This window comes from Hypanus sabinus, chromosome 17 (genome assembly GCF_030144855.1).
Source record: "Hypanus sabinus isolate sHypSab1 chromosome 17, sHypSab1.hap1, whole genome shotgun sequence".
Lineage (NCBI taxonomy): Eukaryota > Metazoa > Chordata > Chondrichthyes > Myliobatiformes > Dasyatidae > Hypanus > Hypanus sabinus.
The window spans coordinates 32,468,586-32,494,757 of record NC_082722.1 but is presented as its reverse complement, the minus strand read 5'-3'; the positions used below and the strand labels follow the sequence as shown (position 1 = coordinate 32,494,757).

At 38.7% G+C, this 26,172-nt stretch overlaps 1 protein-coding gene across 2 annotated transcripts in view; it reads left to right on the top strand.

The window, feature by feature from the left end:
* Positions 1-26,172, top strand: part of slc6a2 (solute carrier family 6 member 2) — a 134,510-nt gene that overhangs the window by 84,612 nt on the left and 23,726 nt on the right. For both annotated transcript variants that reach the window (XM_059992812.1, XM_059992811.1), the window contains 4 exons: positions 4,403-4,527; positions 8,111-8,223; positions 13,304-13,432; positions 19,402-19,501. In XM_059992812.1, the coding sequence (XP_059848795.1) occupies positions 4,403-4,527; positions 8,111-8,223; positions 13,304-13,432; positions 19,402-19,501 (467 nt within the window). The remainder of the gene's footprint in view (positions 1-4,402; positions 4,528-8,110; positions 8,224-13,303; positions 13,433-19,401; positions 19,502-26,172) is intronic.

Here is a 26,172-nt window from a genome sequence, read left to right as displayed (position 1 = left end):
TACATCTACAGATGCGCTGGACTGACCACACCACTCTCTGCAGAGTCCAGCGATGAAGGGAAATACAGTTCCCATACCAGGCAGTGATGCAGCCAGTCAGGATGCTCTCAATTGTGCCCCTATAGAAAGTTCTTAGGATTTGGGGGCCCACACCAAACTTCCTCAACAGTCTGAGGTGAAAGGGGGCGCTGTTGTGCCTTTTTCACCACACAGCTGGTGTGTACAGACCACGTGAGGTCCTCGATGATGTGGATGCCGAGGAACTTGAAGCTGTTCACCCTCTCAGCCCCAGATCCATTGATGTCAACTGGGTTTAGCCTGTCTCCATTCCTCCTGTAGTCCACAACCAGCTCATTTGTTTTTGCGACATTGAGGGAGAGGTTGTTTTCTTGACACCACTGTGTCAGAGAGATGACTTCTTCCGTGTAGGGCACCTCATTATTGTTTGCAATAAGGCCAATCAACGTAGTGTCATCGGCAAATTTAATTAGCAGATTGGAGCTGTGGGTGACGATACAGTCATGGGTGTACAGGGAGTAAAGGAGGGGACTCAGAATGCAGCCCTGAGGGACTTCTGTATTGAGAGTCAGAGGGTTGGAGGTGAGGGAGCCCGCTTTTACAACCTGCTGGCAATCTGACTGGAAGTCCAGGATCCAGCTGCACAAAGCAGGGTCAAGCCCGAGGTCTCGGAGCTTCTTGTTGAGCCTGGATGGAACTATGATGTTGAACGCTGAACTCAAGCCCAAGAACAGCATTGTCACATAAGCATCTTTCTTCTCCAGATGTGTAAGGTCAGTGTGTAGAGCTGTGGCTATTGCGTCATCTGTCAATCAGTTGTGTCGGTAGGCAAATTGTAGGGGGTCCAGTTTGGGTGGTAGCAAGATGCAGTCTCTCAAAGCATTCGCTTACTATTGAGGTGAGTGCGAGAGGACGCCAGTTGTTCAGGCATGTTACCTTGGTCAGTTTTGGTACAGGGGCAATGGTGGATAATTTGAAGCAGGAGGGCACTCTACAATGGGAGAGGGAGAGATTAAAAATATCAGTAAGTGCACCTGCCATTTGTGCCACATACATCCTGAGTACTCGCCCTGGGATGCCGTCCAGTCCTGCAGCCTCACGCCTGTCGGCTCGTGAGAAACACTGTGTACCTCAGCCTCAGAAGGGTCAGAACAGCTTGTTCTATGCTGTATCTCCAAATAAATTAATGAAATTACAGCATGCCTGAACAGATCATGTGAAATTCTCTCTGTCTAATGTTAGAAACTTCTTCCTACAAATGGATTATAATTTGAAAAACAGCAACTTTCGCAAGCAATGAATGGGCACTGTGGAGCTCCATTTGGCTGTTTCTCATAACCATCTGCTGAGTAATAGAAAATTCCACAGAATTTTCCTAAGCAGCAGATGATCAAAGGAACCCACACCCTATCTCCAGCACACTGGAATCTGAACCATTAAATGCTACCCTCTGAAGGAATTAGTGTGCTGAATCAAGGTGTATTTGTTAATTAGTCACCATTTTTAAAAAAGCCAAGACTTATGCACTCACTGCCACATCACTGCAGCATATTAATGGTGCACTGTGCAGCCTTTATTCTTAATGAGTTGATGCCCTGTGGCATTGTATGGGGGGGGGGGGGGGGTCAATGCAAAGTATTTCTCAGGAAGGATTATAAATGATTAAAATAATTGGAACCCAGGGAGGGGTATGGGTAGAATTGTTCGAGAGTGGTGTAGGAAATGTGGAGTATAAAGAAGTTAGTGGTTACACGTTGTTCAGTGGAGTGTCTAATTTTTTTCCCACATGCATGATGTACGTATTTTGTGAATTGTTTTTCCCATCACAAGAAAGGAGGGCGTGCTAGCGTAGTTGTGCTGGCCAACCTGAATCGATTGTTGGTTCTTCACTAGATACACGTTGCCCGCAAGAAATGAACCTCAAGGTAGTACGTAGAGACATAAACGTACTTTGATAATAAGCTTAATTTGCACTCTGAAATACATTCACTTTGAACATATATTCAGCCAATCAACCAATATTTCTAAGGCTGCATAACTACGTAGCTTTTTCTCAACCCTCCTTCATGTTATGTTATGCTGGATTTTGGAGGGAAGACTGAATTTGGTATTAACAGCTTAATGCTTTGGACTTGCCTCTTCTTAGTTTTCGGCATTCCAAGATTGTCCAAATGACCATTGTAAATCCTTTCCTTGGAATGTATTAACGTAGTGATAGCCAGAGTTACTGGCCAAGGATACAAGGTTGTGCATGAAAAAGATGCAAGTAATTGAATGAAGAAAATGTATGCAAATGTTTTGTAGAAAATGGAAAATACAGATATCAATGTAGATATCAATGCATCCACATCTACTGAATATATGCATTGAAACTCTAGTTAGGATTTCAACTTAAAACATCAAAATAACACATAGAATTAGTGAGTTGGTAGGCTAAATTACACTTCAACAAGAAGAATGGAGTCATTATTAATATTCATATTTGTTTTAATCTATGCAATATTTCAAAGCTTCAAGCATAACATCGTAACTGATGTTCTGAGCTTGTACATTGCAGTGCTGCCACCCACTGCCACAGTGGTGGAAATGCACGTTGACTCTCAGGACCTGATGCAGTTCTGCTGCAGCGAGAGATAATGTAAAAGGACAGCATTGCTTTTGAGCATCATAAAGCCCAATGGCAATTATATCCACAGGAGCAAAAGGTGCTGGAAGTAAAAATAGATCTTTTTCTCCCATTGTCAAATTTGACAAACATGAATTTTGAATTGGATTGAATGACTGATTGAACTACACTGTTACCATGTATTATAATAAGAATGGCACAGCAATATAAAAGGAAAAATTATCAGAGAAAATGTACATAATTATACCTTGTGAATACTATTGGTTCTCTTATGCATGTTCCCTATATAAAACAAGTATCAAAGATGCTACAGATATAGCAAAAATAAATTGCTGGAAATAATCAACAGTTTAGGCAATATCCATAAAAAGTTGAAATTACAGATCAATAATTCTTTGTGAGAAAACTTTTAATGGAAGATTATTGACCTGATAAGTTAGCTATTTATTCTCTTTCCTGGTGCTGCCTGAACTGTTGTGTATTACCAGTTTATTTCAGATTTAAAGCAGCTGCAATTTTCATTTGACGTTTGATAGAAATCTTCAGCTTATGAATCTTGTGTAGCAGTGTATCATGGCAGAAGTGCATGTCATATTATGAAATTCACAACAATCTTTCGAAGTTTGCCTTGTGATGACCCGTCACTTTGAACATGGCCAAGAAAAAGTTTCAGATTGGTTAAGGCACAAAATTAGCATTGTAGATGGTGCCACTGTTTATTTATTTAGAGATTCGGCATGTTAACAGGCTCTTCTGACCAAATGAGCCCACACCTCCCCAAATACATCCATATGGCCAATTAACCTACTAACCCGTATGACTTTGGAATGTTGGACAAAATCGGAGCAAGTGCAGGAAACACAAGAAGTCATAGGGAGAACATACAAATGGCTTACAAGCAGCAGTGGAGTTGGCACAGTAAAAGTGCTACACTAACTATGACACTACACTTCCTCTTTAAATCAGATAAAAGAAGTGCATAGATAGTCAAAGTTTTGTTCCCAGTTTGGAAATGTCAAATAAAAGAGGGCTAGGATTAAAGTGAGAGGGGGAATGCATAAAGTGATTACATAGAGAGTGGTAAGTGGCTGGAATGCACAACCAGCGAAGGTGGTAGAAGCAATGTTTAAGAGGCATTTAGTCAGATACGCGATGGACAGTGCATCGAGGGGTGCAGACATATACAGGCAGGTAAGATTAGTTTCGACTGGAATCATATTTGGCACAAATATGGTGACTGAAGGGCTCGTTCTTGTTGTACTATTGTTTTTGTTCCATGTTCTGTATTAGAAGCTGATTTGGACTTGGAAGTGTTACCTTTAGGTGAGGTGGATCCAGACCCTATTCTATAACTGCTTTTTTATGTGTAAGTGTATACTGTATATGTACATATGTTTATAGAAACTTGTAACCTTTGAACAATAGAGGAGTTGTATTATCTGTACAGGTGAGTAATTTACAATTTTGCAGGTTAGTATTCTAAATATGGATCAAGGACATAACGGAAAACCCTGAAACAAGGAATCTCAGTACAAAAATCTTTTTGATACCATTTGGATGTGGCACGGGGTAATTCTGCTACCTAATTGCTAGTACATCCTTCTTAATGAGAGTGAATCAAAAGCTGGAACAGTAGATCATTCCGTCTCAGTTGGCGACAAACTCCGAAGTTTATGCTTAATGATGAAATATTTCAATATTTTCTAGCATCATGGGATTTTCACATCCAATTATGTTTTTGTTTTTTGTATGGCCCAGAGACGCCATTTTTACTAGCTCCATCAACTGCGTGACAAGCTTCTTCTCGGGATTTGCAATTTTCTCTGTGTTGGGCTACATGGCATTCAAGCACGGAGTTGATATTTCGGAGGTAGCCACAGACGGTAAGCAATGTATATTTAAAATGTTTAAAAATACATTTTCGATTGTATTTGCAATTGTCAAAACCAAATCAATACATAAAACGCCCAAAGACCTGTAGAAACATGCAAAATCTTTTTCCTAGGGTAGGGGAGTCCAGAACCAGGGGCATAAATTGATGGTGAGAATAAAGAGGGACATGAGGGGCAATTCTCTAATGTCAAGGTTATTCAATGTCATTTTTGTAGACAAGTTTAAAGGCGAATGAAATAATTGTTATTCTAGATCCGATGCAGCACACAGAAGAAGTGGAGTAACTGGAATGAGCTGCCAGAGGGGAGTGGTTGCGGGTAGTATAATAGTTCACTTCAAGAAGCTCTTGGATAGATATGTGGAGGGGCAGGACTTGGAAGAGTATAGGCCGAACAAGGGAAATTGGGATTAAAGGGTGGGCATCTTGTTATCATGGTCTTATTGAGCTGAATTGTCTACATTGGTGCTGTATTTCTCTATGATTCTATTAACATAGCTCAGAATATGGACTTTTTCTTTAAATGGTAAAAGAGTTTAGAATCTAATGTATGTGCATCCAAATAATAGCTTCTATAACCAATGTTATTTACAACATAATACAAGACAAAAAGTTAATAATATAAATGTTGTGATCCTCACCACATTTTGACCACTGTTTCATTTCAGTCAGATTTTAAAATGACCAATTAAAAGGTATACAAGTCAAGCCTTTCACTGTATCACAGTACATGTGACAATAATAAATACAATTCAAATAATTTCTTTGGAAAATGTAAAAGAGTGCAGTACTTAAGATAAATATTGTCTCAATTATTTCCTGCATTATACTGGTGATTGCGTTTCAGAACTTAATTGACTGTGAAATATTTTTGAGAAAGGGGCGTGAAAGGTGCCACATAAATATAAAACTCTTTCTTTATTATTATATTTACACAACATTTATTTCAGCAATTAAGCAAAGGCAGCAGTGCAAGAGATGCCACTTGAGAAGAATTCTAAAATAAATTCTATCTTGAACTCTTAGATTGAATTATAATAATGAAGATACATGCTAATGTATCAGACTGTGATAATGGAAGCTGAATTTAAAAGATATTTTGCAATGAAATTGTAGTTATGAGAATTCACAGTGGGAGAAATTGGCACAAGTGCATGGCTAAATAGTTTAACGAAGAAGGGAAAGTTCCTGTGCAGAAATATGCAGAGGAGTATTATATTTAATGCAGTAGATGGTCCCATCATATAGAACATAACGGTACTGGACAAAGATGAGTTAAGTAAAAAAGAAAAGAAATCTGAAACAGAAAAAATAAAATTTAAAAATATTCTATCTCTGTCAAGTCTGATGAAACTTGAGTGAAGGAGAGAGAAACACCCAGGGAAAAAGTGTTCAGTGTAGAATTTTATCGACATTGTAGCCTCACTGGGAAAGCAGTCCAGGGATAAGGACAATAATTCTATAGCACTGTGCTGCAGCTCATGCTTCTTTCTGATGTGATACTACTCCTCACCAAACTCCACCCAGTCATTGCAGATGGAAGATGCCTCCTGAAGGTAGATCCATCATTATGGATCCACTCCACCCAGGAGATGCCCTCTTCTCATTATTACCATCAAGGAGGCAGTACCAGAGCCTGAAGACACACATTCAATGTTTGGGAACAGCTTCTTCCCCTTTGCCATCAGCTTTCTGAATGGACAATGAAACCATGAATACTATCTTATTATTTTTGCTCTCCTTTCACATTACTTATTTATCTTTTTAATATATTTTATTATAATTCATAATAAATTTTATGCATTTCTCTGTACTGCTGCTGCAAAACAACAAATCTCGCACATTAGTGATAACAAACTTGATTCTGAAGACTTTCAGATTCTTTTGTTGTTGAATAAACAAAGCCCAGTTTGATCGAAGGTTTATCATTTTAAGTTCATCGTCAATTTCCTATAAAAAGTTTGTCTTCACAATAAATGTCATTCAGCAATCTCCAGGATCCAACAGCAGCCCTTGATAATTGGTTTACAGTGTAAATGAGAGCAATCAGTTAATTAAAAATGGCAGATTAGCCTGTGGGGGCATGAAATGAGCCACCCTCTGCTTTGCGTTGGATTTTAATGCCTTCTCGCTGTTTAATCACAACATCCTGTTAATACAATTAAGATCAATTAGAGTAGTTGATGGTGACAGCTAAAATTTTTCATCTGAAAATCCAGTGCAAATACTTAAGTGAAAATGATTACAGCCCTGTCTCTTTACTTGTCGAATAAGTGCTCACGTTGTCTACTTAATATTGTTCAACTGTTCAGCCAAAGACCTTCCTTTGGATAGTTAAAAAAGGCAAAATGCCATCTGCCATCAGACAGCAACACCTCTTCTCATCAACTGGAAACTTTGGCTGAACCATTAACAACATTTTAGAAACAGAAATTTTGCAAAGATGCTGCAACACATTAGATGTTACTCTATGATAGTTGCTACCTTTGCAACTTGTGATAGTAAGTTATTAGGAACAGCACAGTGGAGCAGTCCGTAGAGCTGTTGCCTCACTGCTCTCATGATGCAAATTTCATCACAGCCTCTGGTACTGCATGTGGAGTTTTCATGGTCTCCTTCATGTCTCTTTCATGGGTGTCCCCCGAGGTTTCTAATATCCTCCCAGATTCCAAAGACTTGTCGAATTATAGGTCAATGTAAATCGCCTTGCTGTGTAGGTGAGGCATAGAATCCGGGAGGAAAGGATAGAAATGAGGGGATATTAGGTTATAGGGAAATAGAATTACTCTTTGAGATAGTACTGATTTGATGGGCTGAATTAGACTCCTACTTTATTGTAAGGAATTATGGAAAATGACCAGATTGAAGACAGGGTTAAGTAAATAAATGGATATTAAACCAAAGGAGATGGATAATTCACAATTTAATCAGAAATTAATTTTAATGAACACCTTAGTCTGGAATTCTCTCTGGAGAAGGCACGGCCAATGAAGGAGGGACATGAATAAAAAGTACAAGTGTTGTAAGTATTCAGCAAGTCAGACAGCAGGAAATACAAGGAGAACTAACACTTAAGATTGATAATGAAGTTTAAAAAGAAGAAAGGAACTCCGTGAGAGGCAAATGTAATTAAATTTGCCAGGATTTTCACTTTTGGCTAGGTTGCTACCAGCTAGTAGGTCTAATATTGAATTGGACCAGGGTAGACTGTGGATGGGTGGCAAATTAAGTGATGGCTGTTGATGCTTGCTTTAAGACTGATGAAAAAGCAATTGAAGCTATGAACCACCCTAAAGAAAACACTTGGGGTATAAGACAGGATTTCTAGGTTTTTAAATGCAGAATTTTGTTCAGAGCTTCCATTAAAATAATGTCTAAACTCATTTAAAAGTCAAACTGGTAGCAGCACTATCTGCAATCCCATGTATTGTCTGTACCTTTGAAGTACAGATTCTGCAGAACTCAGGGACCAGAATGGAAAGCTTATGTTCCATCTGTTTTAAAGTTGTTTGATGTTTGTTATTTATGGAGGTCAATTTCAACAATAAACTCACTGTGTGCTCTTTTATTCTCAGGTCCAGGTTTGGTGTTTGTTATCTATCCTGAAGCAATATCGACACTCCCAGGTTCAACATTCTGGGCAATAATGTTCTTCATAATGTTATTGACATTGGGGATTGACAGTTCAGTAAGTGACTTGTAATTTTGCCTATTGTACATCATAATGAATTTTCATGGTTCATAGAAGTTCAGAAAATATTCAGCACATAAACAGACCATAAAGACTGTGCTCCTGTTCTTCCTCAGCTCAGATACAACTCCTCCAGTAATAATAAAGACCTAAAGATAGCATGAATGTTTAAAGATGGAAAAGCTGAACTATTATTGTTTGGATCATAAAAGCAATATGTCTAGCAACATTCTTTATAACATTCCTGCAAAAATTGAATCTGAAAAGTGCAATAATGTGCTTCAGTTTTAGCAGTGATTTCCTGTTACCCACATTACAAGGCATTTAATTTTCATCTATTTGAAGGGTATTAACCAAAATGTTGATTGTCCATTTTCCTCTACTACCGACCTGCCCCCTCGCCTGTGTTCACCTATCATTTGCCAGCTTGTACTCTGTTACCTCCCCATAACTTCTCATTCTAGCTTCTTGCCCCTTCCTTTCTGGTCCTGATAGAGTTCTGGCATGAAACGTCAACTGTTTATTCCTCTCCGTAGATGCTGCCTGTCCTGCTCAGTTCCTCCAGCATTTTTGTGTGTAGCTCTGTATTTTCAACATCTGCAGAATCAGAATCTCTTGTTGTTTATGAGTTTTGTCCCTCCATAGATGCTGCCTGACCTGCTGAGTTCCTCTTTTACTCCAGATCCCCGCCCCCGAGGTCGCAGTTTTAGAATCATGCTTCTTCTACCATGAAACATCAGTTGTTGCATGGTAGTACTGAATTGAATTTGAAACAATTCCATAAAACTCACTAGAGAAACGTCGACTGAATTCTGATTAACTTGAGCTTGTGTTTTGTGAACAATTTAAATCCTGAGTGGGAAATGGATCCAGTTCAGTGACACTACTGGTCACTTTACCTCGTATGATATAAAATCCCCTTGCAAAATAAAGTGAGAGATCATCAGTCCGGGGTAACCTATACTGTGGGAAAAATACTAGTCCAACAACTATCTTTGTAAGTTCTGCTGGAGCACTTTTTCAACTTAAGTTTTTTAGCACTTATCTGCTTAACTGGCTGATTTATCTCCATGTCAGGAATGAAATTATTCTGATCACCCAGTGTTGCTCAAATATCCATCAGTCAGCCCTGTCAATGCTCCAGCACGTAACTCAATAACAAACTCAGAGTATTACCCAGTATATTAACCGTGTGTTACGTTGATTTTAAAAGCTCTGAAAATGTAAATATTGTGGGCAGCACAGACCCAAAATGCAAAAGTAATTTATTATTTGACATTAAAATATAGAAGTTCTTTCAGACCGATTCCTGAACCTATGTGGTCATGGAAACACAAGTTGAAGTTTAGTCTGAAATTTGACCCAAAGCTTCCCTAGTTTTATTTCTTTCAGCTGTTGACATTTGACATGCTTAAAAGAGGCAGCTTCTCATCTTAATGAGTGGAGGTTTCACAAGCTATTTCGCCCTCCTTATATGAGTAACTTACAGTTTGTTGGTGGTTAGTGTTTGGGATGCAACAGTGGCTGATGAGTTCTCAGTGGCTCAAACCTGGACTGAAAAGCAAAAAAAAAAACCATAAAAAGTATAAAAGAAAAAAGAAAAAGATAACATAAGAGATACTCAACAAGTTTGGCTGCATCTATAGAGAGAAACACAGAGTCAGGTGTCTAGCTTGGTGATCTTTCCCCAAAACATCCACCTGCAATGTTGGCTCTGTTTCCCCTGCCTCAGACCCTGCTAAGTATTCTCAACATTTTCCATTGTTATTTTCAGGTTGAAGATGAAGGTCTAATATGGGTTCAGTAATTCAGACCCACTTTTTCTACTGCAGTTATTAATTTTATCTTTCAAAAGTTAGGCTCTGCAAGATTAAAACAAGGGCTAATGTTTCATTAAGCCTCTGGGAATTAGCAGTCTTGGTTTGCAGTGATGCAAAGAGAATCTTCTAATTGGGACATTCTCAATCAATGTATCAGTTTTCAGAGAGTATAATTAAGGTTTTTTGATTAAAGAAAAAATGAGCTGGCAAGAGGAACAGCATTTATTTTTCATCTGTTTGTGATGAAAACCCTGAAAGTCTCGTGAAACAACACAATGACCGCAGTGATTCAAGAGATTGTCTCTTCCCACCAACTTGGACAACAAGGGTGAAGGTTAAGATTTTGTCTTGCCAACTAAATCTTGATTCAGTAATGAATAAAATGAAAATAAACACATATGCTTTCAATTTAAAAATGTGCACTGTAACTTGTAATTAGCAGATTAAACTATTGATATAACTGCCCCTGCTCCTGACATTCTTTGGCAATAAAGCAAACATGCGGAATGAGAAGTTTAAGCTGCGTCAGTATAAACGCATGAATTTGTAACAAGTTGCATCCTTTTCTTGCAGATCCACCCCAGTGTTTCAGTGCCAGTCAGGGTTCACTGTAGTTGGAAATCCAGCAGGCTGGTTGACAAAGGGAAAGGGATGGGCGAAAATATTTAGAAATGCAGAACAGGGAGACATTACTTCTGTCTATTCGCAGTCACCAAATCCCATCCTTTCAGCAGTGACTCATTAATGTTAACATGGGCTTTTTTTATAGCTTGTAGATAAAACCACTGCTCAAGGAGTACATGCCTTGATCATTTGTATATAATTTACAGTACATTCTGATTGTGTTTGGAAGACAGCTGTGTTTGGAAAACTATTGTTTTCCATTGCTCTTCTTATAAATACAAGTCCAGGATAAATACACACTTTATTTCATTGGTATTACTTGGTCTCTTCCATGGACTGAATGGGCCAGATTCCTGCCAGCTGCTTGAACCAGCAGTCCCACAGAGCCCACCTGCCTATCAGCACGAACCTGATCCAGATGTAGAGAGCCAATCCTCACTGCTGAATAGCTGCCCAGTGAGGCATCCTTGGGTGCTGGATCCTGAGCTCAGATGATCTTTGACTGCTTGCCACTAATAGACACATTTAAAAGCTGTTCAGGAAAACTAAAATAATACTAACTAATTAAAACACCTTAAAATTGAAGCAAATACACATGCTAAAGTGAAATAAACAAACCACTTACCTTTTCTCACAGGGTCAATAACCCCATGTAAATACAAGAGGTTTCAGTGCTTATACCAACTACCACTGGCAGAAAATGAGATATTAGCCACTATGTACTGAGAAAGAGCTCTGATTAGATTTGTTTGTTCCCTAAAATACAACTTACAATCATATAATCATGATTCAATTTTGCAACACTGCCTCTTTTAACTGTTTGATTTAAACAGCTTGACTCCTTTGCCTATTTTTCTTCTGAGTCTGGTATTCACAAGACTATTCTCCTCAACAGGTTCTCAATGCAAAAGGGTTCCATAGGCGTTTCAGTGCCTTCCATTCTGGAGGATGGCGGACAAAAATCTCTAAACATGATAGACACTGGGCGTTTGTCATTTGTAGAGACAGACTGTTGAACTACTTACTTCAACCTATGCTGTAAATAGTTGGCTGATTAGCATCATAATTACTATATCAGATCTCTTAATATTGCCCCCAGAATGCTTTAAAAAACAATTGATACAACAATTTATCAAAAATTAGTTGAAATCTCCTGAAATCTGGAACATAAATGACATTACATGGTGATATGGCATTTCATCCTAATATTTAACAAATGCATTTGGAGAAAAGCATTATATTAGTTATCAAAGAGAAAAACATAGCAAATCAATTTTTTTAAAGTGCAGGTGTGCTTAAAATATGGCTCACCATGGTCCCTTTGCAGGCCACTGAAGATGACCAGTTTTCCTACTCCACACCCCCCACCCCCATCTCGCAACACCTAATCATGCATGGACTGGCACCCAGAGGCTCATGCACATTTACTGCGGTGTTGCAAAGTACACTTTTTGGTCGGGCTTGAATTAAATCTTCTGTATCCAACCAGAAAGAGCTTCAGTCTGCGAATGCTAAAAAAACAGCAAATGCTAGAAAAAGTAAACAGCGCGGACAATATCTGTGGAAGGAGCAAAAAGAGTTAATAATTCAGGTTGAAGATCCTTTGGAAGATTTCCAGCATCTATATTTTGTTTTGGATTTTTATTTGTTTTCACTCAGCCTCAGGCAAGGCTGTAAAACAAGAGTTCTGTATACAAACAAACACAGAATTCACAAAGTTGGCAAAGAATTCTATTCCTTCAGTCCAATTCTTAATTCAAATACAATAAAACATAATATATTGAATTCTGTATTTGTAACAGGAAGACTGTATAGCAGGGGTTCCCAACCTTTTCTATGCCATAGACTCCTATCATTAACTGAGGGGTCAATGGACCCCAGGATGGGAACCCCTGCTGTAGAAGTAATTTGGTTTGCAGCAGTCTTGCAATCAGAAAAAAACTTAAATTTCATAGAGGTCAAATCACCTTACTCGAGCATATCATCTATAACAGATGCACTGTGTATGATCTACTTCAAGCATTACTGTTACTCTCCCTCCCTGCAATACTACTGCCAAAGCGGCCAAAAGGCAACATGTCATGGAATACAATTAACCGCACATTCGCCTGGAGGACTGGAACCATCCTAACTTGAAGAATTGTCAATCCTCCCATTCAGGTCAATATATTCTGGAATTTCTGTCACTTCAGAACATCATTCCTCAAAGGAATGAAATTCAAGGAGAAGCCCACTTCATCGGAGTAACTTGTGACGAACAGCAAGTGCAGTCTTGCCTCGGTCTCTCACAGGGAACATATGGATTGGAAAGGTAGTTCTATGTACAGTATACTGGAAACACTAATGTGGAACATTAGGAGTATGATCTTAATAAGAAAACCAAATTTCAGCTGCAGTTTGCCAGGTCATCTTCCAGGATACTGCAGAAGCAGCACAAACTATCCCTGTAGGATTTAAAAGCACACTTAGTTTGAATGTGGTTAGAATAAGATGCAAACTTTTCGCCTTTTTAGTTGCCTTTGAATATATCATTTCTACAATGCTCTATATTTAATATAAAGCTTTATCATCAATGAGAGATACCCTAACCACTGCAGTTTGAATATGAGTGACTGTGAGCTTCTTATTTTCAGATGGGCGGTATGGAGGCAGTTGTTACCGGAATTACAGATGACTTCAAGTTTTTGAAGAAGCATCGGAAGCTTTTCACGCTTGTCACTGCGGGTGGAACTTTCCTGGTTGCACTTTTTTGCATCACCAATGTAAGTCTGTACGACTGGAAATAAGCATAAAGACAGATCAATCAAGGTTTATAGTGCATCACCTGAATGTAAAATTCACATTTGGATCAGCAGCCCCTTCTAAAATCTGCCTACTTTTTCCAACACAGTTCCGTTGATTTCTACATTTCTACTGTCGGTTTTCACGTTAGCAGCAATTTGAAATTTGACCGCTGGATACATTCCAGTTGTACTAGTTTATGAGGTGTTTGACTTGATGTTGATTTTATTTTTGCCTGAAGCTGTCAGCTAAAAGGCATAATGGATCACTAGACAATGATCAGTTTTACATTTTAGCCAATCTTTAGCCATGACAACACGAGTGTATCTGCAGATGCTAGAAATAAATAAAAACACAAAATGCTGGCAGAACTCAGTAGGCTAGACAGCATCTATGGGAGGAGGTAGTGACGATGTTTCGGGACGTTTCTACCTCCTCCCATAGATGCTGTCTGGCCTGCTGAGTTCTGCCAGCATTTTGTGTCTTTAACCATGACATTTGACTGAAATAAGCTTATTCAATTTGTACATCACTTAACTGTACACTGCACAGAAGAGGCTGAGTATTTGATCATAACTCTACCTTTGAACAACAGGCTATCATTTCCCGATTGTCATCGGCCCTACCTCCTCAGAAGATCTTCTCTTCTTCTCTTCATGCTTTTCAGCCTCATAGACTCCCAAATAAGGACATTACACATCTGTGTCTACTCTGGGATCTACAGTCAAAACTGACCTGGTAGACAAGCTATTTAAGTTCATACATGTTTCATGAAATTAAGTTCGCCTGACCGGAACAGCATCTTTTTTCTTCAACCCTTCCCATCAGCCTTTGTGGTACTTCTGCTACCTCCATTGCTTTCTAATTTCCTGCCTCAAGTTGTTTCTTTATCACCATAGATATTGATTCCTTCCGTTTCTCCGTCCCTTGCCAGGAAAGTTTGAGGTCCCTTTGCTTCACCCAACCAGTCTTCCTCCATGACCATCTTCCTTTATCTGGATGACCTGGCTTTCACGTCAAATGGCTGCTACTTCGATTCCATTGATTCCCTTCAAATAAAAATTGCAGCTACAGGACCTGTTTGGCTTGATGCTGCCGGGATGAGAGAGACATTGTTTCTTTCAGTTCACCTTGGGGGAGCAGGTTATAGGTGGAACCAGGTTTGGTGGGGGACCGAAGGGTAGAATGATTAGCAGACAGAATCAGATATAGGGGGTGGGGATGAGAGGAATGGGAGAAGTGAACAAAGGGAAGAGGAAGCTAGGGAGTGTGGAAGAAAACAGTGAAGGAAGTGGGTACCTAAATTTGCAAACTTTGCAATGTACATACCATTGGGTATAAACTACCCAAGTGGAATATGACATACTGTTCTTACAGCTTGTGTTGGCCTCACTGTGGCACTGGTAAATGCTGAGGACAGATAGGTCAGTATGAGAGAGAAAAGGAGAGTTAAAATGGAATCTGGAGATGTCTATTGCAGTCAGAGCATGGGTGCCCCAAAAGCAATGTATCAGATCAAAAATCTGCAGTCTTGCTACATCTCGTTGTGACTGGCAGGGAACAATGAAATGGTTCTCTATCAAGAATCAACAAAGAATGGAAGATGTCCAGATTGTTATCAAATGGAGCTTACTCTCCTGTGACTTGCTCACCTATGCCAAATTTAAGATTTTTCCAAGGACCAGGCCTCAGTGCAGCCACCTAGACCACAGAGCAGAATGCCAAAGGTGAGGTATTAGTGTCTGCCCTCAGCATGTTGGCAGCATTGGGAAGAGCATGACACCAAGGAATGCTAGTGAAACAGAAATCAGTGAACATAAAGGAGAAAGCATCTGGGGGCTGGAGCCATATTTAACACAAAGAAAGGGGATTGCAGCTATTGAGGGTCAATCATCTCACCCTCGGGATTTCCTTAAGGTAGTGTCCTGGATCCAACCATCTTCAACAAATTTCTCAACACCCTTCCTTCTATCATGCAGTCAGAAGTGGGGATGTTCAACCGATGGTAGGACAATGTTCACAGCTCCTCAGAAAAGATCAAGACCGTACTTAGGTAATGGCCGGCAGGTGCCATTTAATTTTCATGCAGTTTGAACATGGGTCAATGGAATATTAGTTAAGCATGTATTGATATATTTACTGAAGTTTGGGTGGAACCCCATGTAATTCCTTTCCACTGTTTCCTGAGGTTTATCATGATTTTCTTTATTGATGTGAACAAGCCAAACAGACTACACCTGCGCACTTGTGCTCACATGCTAACTTTCATCATGAATCCTCGGCACAGACAAGGCTTTGCACCAATAACCTAGAAGCAGCAAGAAAGGGCCACTGGAAGACTGAATCCACAAATGTTAAATAAAGCCAATTCGTTTGAGCTTGGTGTTGTGGCAAGGTTAGATGTATGGTTGATGGAGAATTATGATGTTAAACAATAATATTTTAATAAATAAATTCTCCTTTAAAATATATCACCAGCTAAACCTCTCCCTCATTTCTGTTTGTAGTTATAGACCCATGGCTAATTAATAGAATGGGTATGCAACTAAATAATTAGAAATATTGGCCTTCCGTCAAGAATCAAAATAAGGGCTTTAGCATTGTAGGAACACAATCCATCTCTATAGGTTTACCTTGGGTCAAATACTCCTGAACTGCAACAACATGATTTTTGACAAATACAAGTTTCTCAGTTGCTTTGAGTATTATTAACCCCAGAAATCTTAAACTGAAGAAAGCTTTCAGTTTACTTTGAAATATATTACTCATATTAATGAAAGCTGCTTCAAAACAAAGGTTGACGCAGAGTGCATTCTGAGTTCCAAAGCCAGGTCTATGTACCCATGTTACAAAACATAGGCAGCAGAGTGGCTCAGCTGGTAGAGCTGTAGTGAATGAATGGATGAATGAAATTAATCTATTTTGGTCAGTACAAATATAACGAAAACCATCATTTACAAAGATGATTTCATAGGACAAAATTACAACAAAAAAACACAGATATTCTTTAAAACAGACCGAAAGGGTGTAGGCTGAAGCTCAGCATCAGAATATGAGAGACCCAGTGATGCACTATCAATAACTCCAAAAGACTGGAAGTACAGTAAATACTGAAAGGTTTTTATTAGCAGTAAAACAGAGCTCGTCCATGCTGGACGACTGTGGGAGGAGCAGAGACACATTCACCTTTATCCAGGGGTCTATGAGAGGAGCCACAGGAGCAGTCAGCAGAGGGGCGTGCCCAGACAGATATACATGGTTTACCACACCCAGGGTCAATCCCATCTGCTTGCACATTCTCTCTGTGATTACATGGGTTTCCTCGGGTGCTCTTTTCCTTTCCCCTACATCCCGAAGAGGTGTGGCTTAGTAGGTAAATTGGTCACTGTAAATTGCCCCAAGTGAGTGACAGAATCTGGGAAAGTGATGGGAATGGGAGGGATTACAGTAGGGTTTAAGTGCAAGTGGGTGTTTAATGGTTAGTATTGACTATATGTGTGGGTGATGGAGAATAAGGATGTTAAACGATAACATTTTAAAAGATAAAATGGTGGACCAGAGCACCTATTTGTGTGCCTATATCTCCCTGATTCTGTGATTCCACAGTAGGTTCTTCACATCCAGGCAGGTGGCTCAAGCCCTAGGTTTTGTGCAGAAGGATGGTGAGAGATAATGGTCTGGACAAAGAGAAAACATAGAGCTTAGCACTGCCAATTTGGGCTCAAGCAAACAAGATTCTTCAACTGCTGGAAATCCAGAGTAATCCACAGAAAATACTAGAGGAACTCAGCAGGTCAGACAGCATCTATGAAGAGGAATAAACGATTTCAGGCCGAGATCCCTCATTAGTCTTGTCTTGCTGTGTTCCTCCAGCATTTTATGTGTGTTACTTAAAACTTCTATTTAGGGGTCGGGCATATCCAGAGTTGAGAGTTGGGTTTTGGCCAGGTTCACAGGATGAAGGTTTGAAGAGGTGCAGAATGCTTGTGTGTTCACGTGAGGAGTTGATATTTGCAAACATCTTGATCAAGGATAGTGAGACAGTTGTGTTTGAATCCAGAGGTGGTGGTAGGTGGGGGGAGGGTGAGTGGTGTTCGCGGACAGAGTAAGTTCAGGGGTTAAAAGGAAGGGAAAGGTAGACAATTGTGGGGGTAGTTTACTAGAGATTTGTGGGTGGTACCTACATAGTGGAGAGGAAGAAAGGTTAGAGATGGTGATTGTAGGCAGACAGTTCTATCAGCTGTTGATGGATAGGGAAAGGAGGGAAAAGATCTCTGTTGAAATGGAGGAGAAACTAATTACAGTGACTCAGAACCAGTGGTATTAGCTACAAGTATTAGCATTCCTGAGGGGCTAATGGAGTACATGTGGTTCTTCCAGCTCATGAGGGTAGTCATGAAAGCAGTGGCTTTCTGCAGCCTCTTCATTTTGCCTCCAGCATTGTCGGGACCTAATGTAAACATTTCACTAAACCGGCTTGCCTCTCCAACACTGGAGACGCGCATGACAAAGTACTTCTAGCGGTAAAGTTGGGCAGCAGTAAGTAAGCATATTGGGATCTGGTCTTGCAATTGGAATTTTTTACAATCCTCCTCTTTCCAACTCTGTTGATATTGACTTTGAGTGATATTCAAAGGTACTTTCAATTTTTATTGCCTGCATCTGTAGCAAGACTAAGTGAGTCTTTATAAAATGATTATAATGACATTTTAGCATCCTCCATGCTGTAGGTTTGATGATCAATTGTGTCCTATGAACTGATACAGTTTATAATTATAAACAAAAGAGACTTGGGTAGCCTCCTGGCGGACATTGTTTCTTATCATTAAAGTTTCAGTTGCTCTATTGTCCTTACAATTAGAGCCTGTATCTTGCTACTAATTATGAAGTAATTAGGAAGCCTTCCTTGATGTGTATTTTGGCACAGCTCTGGGATTGTTAATATTGTTGCACCTAATTCCTTGAGACAACACACACAAAATGCTGGAGGAACTCAGCAGGCCAGGCAGCATCTAGGAGAAGAGAGCAGTCAGGCTGAAACATCCACTGTACTATTTTCCTAAATGCTGCCTGGCCTGCTGAATTCCTCCAGCATTTTGTGTGTGGGTCCTTCCGAAGGGTTTTGGCCCGAAAGTGACCTGTACTCTTTTCCTAGATGCTGCCTAGCATGCTAAGTTCACCCAGCGTTTTGAGTCTGCTTCTCAGATTTCCAGCATCTGTAGATTTTCTCTTGTTTTTTTTTCCTGGAGACAAGATAATTGAATAATAGGAGTATTCTAACTCCACAATAGATTCCATGTGACCAAGAGCTTTTGGAGTCATAGATGGAACGTGGAACCAGAGCGCAAACAGTCAGCTACATACGAGAGGCAATTTACAGCAGACAACTAACCTACCAACCTGTATTTCCTTTGGACGTGGGAGGGAACCAAATCACCTGGAGGAAATCCCTGCAGTCACAGAGAAAGCATGCAATGTCCACACAGTTGGTTTGAACCCATGACTCTGGCGCCACTGTGTCACTACTCTTGACTCTCTTTTTCGTTAGTTTTATGGACTCATTCAGTTCAGTAATTCTCACTTGAATGAAATAAGCTTAGTGTGGATGACAAATCTATTCAACACAGATCATGGAAAATGTGATGTTTATAGACTCGAGAACAAACCCAATTTGATCCAATATTAATCTATCAGAACACAAAATATAAATGTTTTCAGTTCAAAATGTAAATTTTACTCAAACTCCAGTGTCTGTCCATCTTTAATGATACAAATTACAGAAGGATATTTACTTCTTTATGACTTAAAATGCTCATGATCTTAATCTTGTTTCATAATCCTGGATATTGTCAGATTAACTATCGCATTTAATCTTGTAAATATTTTCAAGGACCAGCTAACGAAAGCTAAAGTAGTAAAAATATTGATTGCCTTTTACTGCTTCTTGTAGGGTGGAATTTATGTGCTCACGTTATTGGACCAATTTGCAGCTGGAACAGCAATCCTTTTCGGGGTATTAATAGAAGCCATCGGTGTGTCATGGTTTTATGGTAAGGTCCTCTTCAATATTCCATTTCAGGTTATTTGAATACGTTGTTGAAAGGCTTGTGGTAAATTGTTATGTAGTAAATTAACTCAGCGGAACACAGTATCAATTTAACGTGGACATGACACGTGTAGCCCGAGTCTGATAGCGAGCAGTGTGAACCCTTTTCATCATTTTGTATCGGTACTTAATGGCTGCCCACTTTTATCACTGTAACTGGTGGGGTTTAAACCAAATTTAATAAAATGCAATTTTACGTTAACTGGCTGTAAAGCCAATTCACAAATTTCCATAAAACCATATGCATATGTGATACACCAACAAATATTCTTGTCAGCATATTTATTTTGCCTAGGACAGAAAACTCTATTTTACTCCATGCAACTCCAGAATATAGTCATTTTCACTGGTAATCATGGTAAGGAATTTTAAATTCCCAAACGGATGACTTTAAATCCCAGTGTTAAGCAGCATTAAAATATGCTATCCTATTTAGATAAGTTGCCAGTTTTCTCTCTTAGCACCAGAGAGATGGGATTCTATTATTGCCCCTAGCCTGCAACGGAAAAAATGGAAATGAATCATGGTCCCACCATAAACACAGTGCATCTCAGACTATTGTGATGGCACTTATGACCATAGAAAGTAGTCCAGCTTGCATTCCAGCAATGCAATATGAATGCCTGGCAATAGTATCTGCTGAATAAACCTTAATTCTAATTAAATCCATGCCGTTAATAATGACCTGGATTTAACCATATTATTCAGGAGAGTATGAATTCATTTTAGTGACTTCAGAAAGTAGAAATGCTACATCTCATCTGGTGAGAGAGGATTAATGTTACACATAATTTCCCATCTTCAAATGATCAAGGATACAATTATATTTCAGTATTAAGGGGGGCATAAAGCCATACCATACTGCAAGATAAGACCATCTAATAAATAATGCATTTTGATTTCCTTCTTTCTGGCTAGCAGCTTATTTTTGCTGTAATTTTCCGAGTGAACATAGAGCAGAGAAGGAAACAGTTCTTGTGCCTAACATTGTAATTATTATTAGCTCTTACGAGCTTGCAAACCCTTCAATTCTAGTCATAAGATAATCTTGTCAATATTGGTAATCATTATTACTGTGAACACCAAGAAAATATATGTAATTGAAGCCTGTAGAATTTTCATATTGGAAGTATCTGATAATGAATAAAGACCAAAAGTAAAAGCAATGAAAATATTAAATCCAGAAACCAAACTTTAGATTTGCTGAACTTTCTTGGTTACTGCTAAGCAAAAATTTGTTCTTTATACACAGAATTTTTTTCTTTTTAATAGACTCATGTGATTGTATAACATATTAACTTGCACCATATGAAATTAAAATGTTTATTTTAATTTGTTGCATGATGAAACCAAAGTAAAAATGGTTTGTCAATAATCCCAGTACATATCAATGATAATCATGAATGTTCACAACATGATGTTGCCATCTGTATTTTATCATTGTACTGATGCTTTCAAATAATTTATGGACATCTTGGTACTTGATGTCTCCATATTGTCAAAACAGTACATCCTATTAATTGCTACATATTCAAATAGTTCTGGCCAAAAAAATAAAAAGAACCATGTCATGTCAGAAATCTAAACTAGTGTTATCATGTACCAGTACGATTTGTGCTTTTGTGGCCTCACAAATACTTCCAGTTCTTAAACTTGAGTGGGTAGCAGGTTCATTTGAGCCTCTGGGTCAGTTAAAAATGAGAATAGGTGACCCTGCGCTTGGAAGATGATGCGCCATTACAACATTTTGTTTTAATTGATGTCTCCTGATAATGTGATCTGGCATTTTGTCGTCTGTTTCTTAACTGGGGAAAAAAGATTCCACTGTTTGGGTCACCCGAAAGGATCATTGTCAAGATCCTCAAGCACTGTGTGACATTTAAAGAAAGTGAACTTTGTTGAAATATTTGGATTTAAGCCTAGTCATGAAAGTCATGCAATTGAAATGTAGTGATATTTCATGCCCCTATAATCCAATTTCAAATATAAATATTATCTTTGCATATCTAAAAATATGTAGAAAATAATAAATATAACTTAATCATGAGATGTACCAGAAATTACCACTTTCCAATGGATAAATTATTTGTAAATTATTCAGGCAAAGTTAAAATATGTTGTGGGTAATTAATGCATTTTTAAAAAGCGGTAGATAACTAAGCACTTATTCTTTGTAATATAGACAAAAATGAATCACTATATACTCAGCAGTTTATTTAGGTAGTTAGTTAGCGATACAGTGTGGAGTAAGCTTTCCAGCCCTTTGAGCAATACCAACCCGGCAACCCCCAATAAACCCTGACCTAATTACAGAGCAATTTGCAATGACAAATTAACCTTCCCGGCACTTCTTTTGACTGTGGGGGGGGGAACCGGACTACCCAGAGAAAACTGCCACATGCCACGTGGAGGATGGGCAGAGACTGCTTACCGAACGACTCCAGAATTGAACTCCAAACGCCAAAATGCTGAAAGCTGTAATAGCATCGTGCTGACAGTTACGCTACTCTGGTGCCCATTATTGGAAATAAAAAGTTCGCCCGCCATGAAGTTTAAAGATATATTTGCATTCATCAAAGTATTCATAATGTTTATATGCAGTCCAAATTGTCTTAGAGTATAATTTTAGTACTGACAGTTTTTAAACAAACTACTGGAAGAATATAAATCATTGCATTTCACCATGACGTTCTGCATAAGGATGGCTAAGTTTTCAGTGGAAAACTGAACAAGTACAGATATTTAACTCAGTTGAATTCAACTTAGCAGCAGCTTAGTGATTCAAAGGATATTTAACCATTACACAAAAAGGCAGCACACTGGTGTGGCTAAGAGAACCAGTGCCGATGGAAAGCTCCAGTGACTCGGGTTTAATCCTGGCCTCAGGTGCCATCTGTGTGGGGTTTGCACAGCCTCCCTGAGATCAATTGGGTTTCTACTAGGGCGGTCCAGTTCCCTCCCACATCTCAAAGAAGTGAGAGATGGACCACTGTGAATTGCCCCTAGTATGTAAGTGAGTTTAGAGCCAGTGGGGAGTTGCAGGTTCAGGAGCAGTTATTACCCTTCAGCTATCAGACTCCTAAACCAGCATGGAAAAACCCGAACTGAGCTCAAAATCTGAACTGATTTCCACAATCACTTTCAAGGGCTCTACAACTATGTTCTCAGTTTTATTTATTTACTATTATTGTATTTTTATCTTTTCTCAGCTCAAGCTGGTAGAACCTGAGGTACAGGCATAGCCAAGCACACTTGCTTCTCAATTGCTAGGAATTTTTGAACTATTCTAGTGTTGTTTAGTATTGTGGCTTTCAGAAGGTTTACATAAATATTGTTTTATAAATATTGTGATTGTGTAGTAACTTTGGGATGATATTAGTTGTAGGTATTACTATTGGGACAATATATATACCCTGACCATGTTCCATTGCTTTTAATTTCCTCTTAGTTCAGCATATTTCTGGTGTTTCTCATTATTGATTTCTGTGTTTGGATTGGCTATTTCTATTAAGTAAGTTATTCTGTTTGTTTATCCTGGAATACTATATCTGGATGGTTATTATGGATTGTTCTAAGTGTAATAATGGATTGGTTGTAATTTTATTGTTGTTTTATTGTATTTGCAGCTTGTCTTTTGCACATTGGTCGTTTGTGAGTCTTTGTGTGTGGTATTTCATTGATACTACTGCATTTCTTTGCTTGATGGTGCCAGTCGCCAACACAACTAACGGCAGGATGCAGATAGTTCAGGAACCCACTTCTTCCTCTTCTTCTTCTCCTCCTTTTTTAAAATATACTTCTACTACCAACCCGAGCACAGCTGGAGCCTGTAATGTATATTTTTATATTGTGTATTTGGGCCGACTGAGCCATCTGGCACTTTTATTGTCTCCAAGGGAGTCTGGCTTGGTGGAGAATGGAAGTAGCGGCCTAATATGACAACGTGCGAACCCATGATCGGCTGCAATTCCCGCAGATTAAAGTGTCGAGCAATATTCAGACTCCGCACCGTCTGCCTGTGTTTGACCAGTCACCCTCTCTCTCTCACTCACTGCTGCTGGAGGAGGGTGCAGGTCTCTTGGGTCGTGAGCACGCTTTGATAGCTGCACTTTGTGGATTGGACTCGTTTTTAGAGAACTCTGCAGGTCATGTTGTATGTGTTTTCTAGTTTTAGACACTCATTTTTTTTTAATTGCTATTTTGTACAATTTTTATCAGGGCACGTCAATACAGACAGGCACTTAGGCCAGCAGTCAAAGAATGACACAGTGCTAATTTGAACTGAACTGAACTAAACTGAACTTTCCTAGACTATTTCACGAACTCTGCTGTGTGATGTTTAATATTCTGTGTGTTATTCACTCACTTCCTGCTGTCTGTGTGATTTGTTGGTTTTGTTTGCTGGGTGTTTGAACTTTTCTTTGAATAAGTTCCTTGGTGTTTCTTTGTTTCGTGGCTGCCCGCAGGAGGACAAGTCTCAGAGTTGAATTCTGCATACATACTTTGATAAGAAATGTACTTTGACTTTGTTCTGCAGTGAATTTATTTTCTCCTTAAGCCCATCACTCCTGTTGGGGCGTAGGCCACCAGCAGCAGTTCACCAGAGTCCTCTGTCCTGTGCCAGTATGTCAAGTTGTCCCCAGGTGTAACCCACCCCCAAAGATCCTTCCTCTCCCAAGCATGAGGACCTTGGAGCTTCTAATGGCATTTCTGTAGCACTGGGTTTTTATCCCATGCCCAACCCTCCTTTCGCAGCCAGGCTTGGAACCGTCCATGACAGAGTTCATACTCTGAATGCCCGCAAGGAAGTGAAGACATATACGATAATAGATTTACTTTGAACTTTGAACTCTTGAGCTTTGAATTTGGGGAGAATAGAAAATGTGATTAGTGTAAAATAAGTGTGAATGGGCTATGTCTTTCTATAAATAGAAGTTTACAGACAAAGCTGTCTGCATTTTTTTATTCACTCAAACTTGAGAGATGTAGTAACATGCACTGAATTTATTTTCTTCATCAATCTTGTGTATATTACAAATTAAAATTTCTCAATAACTGGGGCTCCAACCATTTAACTTTTAAGTATTGTCTTATTTCTCTGCACTAGATTTTTGATATATTTGTCTTTTCACTCTGTTTTTAAATAGTTTTAAGTTGCAGGCATGGTAATAGTAGCTAACATGATATACTTCCTCATTATTTTCCTGCAAATCAGTAGTTTGAAGAGAGTAGCAAATATGAGTCCAATCTTATCTTAGATCCATCAACCTGGTTTTATCGATATTTCTAGCTGAACTTCTTGAGAGACAATGTTATCAATAAAAAAATGGCTTGTTTGACAAGGGAAAGTTAATTTTGTATTTAAAGAGGCATAAAGTGTGTGCCTAACAGATAGATATTTTATTCACAGACACCAGAAAATGAGTCATATTTTCAAAAGAAATTTATTTACCAAATGAGATTTTTGTGCCTTTTCAAATAAGAGTTTTTAAAATTGCAAGGTTTCATTTGGATTATTTTGTTTGACACCATTCAAATGACTTCCAGTAAGTGTAATTACCTTAGAGCTTCTTAGCTGATCCAGTAAAATTATGTTGCAGCTTTAAAAACAGTCATGGTTAACATACTGTGGTTAAATAACATAACATAATGTGGTTAAATGAACTGCTTGAAACAGAGTTTGAAACTGCTTGAATAATTGCTAACATTCCATCATTAAAGGCTGTATATAGTGCTGTATTATAAATATAGTGTTTCTAACATTATTTATTTTTTAAATTCTATTGTTTAGCATAAAATGAGTAATAAATAGGATGTAATGGAAATAATCATGTTATATTTTTCAAAGAGTTGACTGCTGCTTGAAATATGCTTTAATTAATGGAAAGAATTTGTGCCAATTTTAATATGAGCTTTTTTAAAGTTTTGTTATTAATGATTATAACCATGATTAATTAAACTATCTTAGCATTTCCTTAGGAAACCATCTATTAAAGAGGATAGCCAGAACTTTTTCCAGAGCAGAAATAGCTAATACAAGAAGCCATAATTTTAGGGTGATGGGAGGAAAGTATGGAGGTGTCAGAGATAAGTTCTTTACACAGAGTTGTGGATGCGTGGAATGCATTGCCAGGGGCGGTGGTAGAGGCAGACACATCAGGGGCATTTAAGCTATGCTCATGGATGATAATAAAATGGAGGATGATGCAGGAGGGAAGGGTCAAAATAATCTTTGATTATATTAAAAAATCGGCACTGTGTCTGGGCTGAAGGGCCTGTACTGTGCTGTAATATTGTATGTTTTGTGAAATATGGGCAGACGTTTTGCAATAAGATCAGGACTTGTTTTTGTTTCTTCAGAAATACAGGCAGTAATTGGATAACTGTTATTAAAATGTTTTATTATACTACTTCTACGTGAAATCGAATGACATCCTTGCATGACTCCTATCCAGCTTCGGTGAATCACGTGATGTTTTTCTGAATCAAATCTACCAAGCAGATTTGGATCTTTTATAGAGTCTGAAATATGATTAACATGTTGTAGGCATCTTGATTTTAACTTAATTTACACTATCTGCCCTAGAGTTCAACTACAGAAATACTAAAGACCTT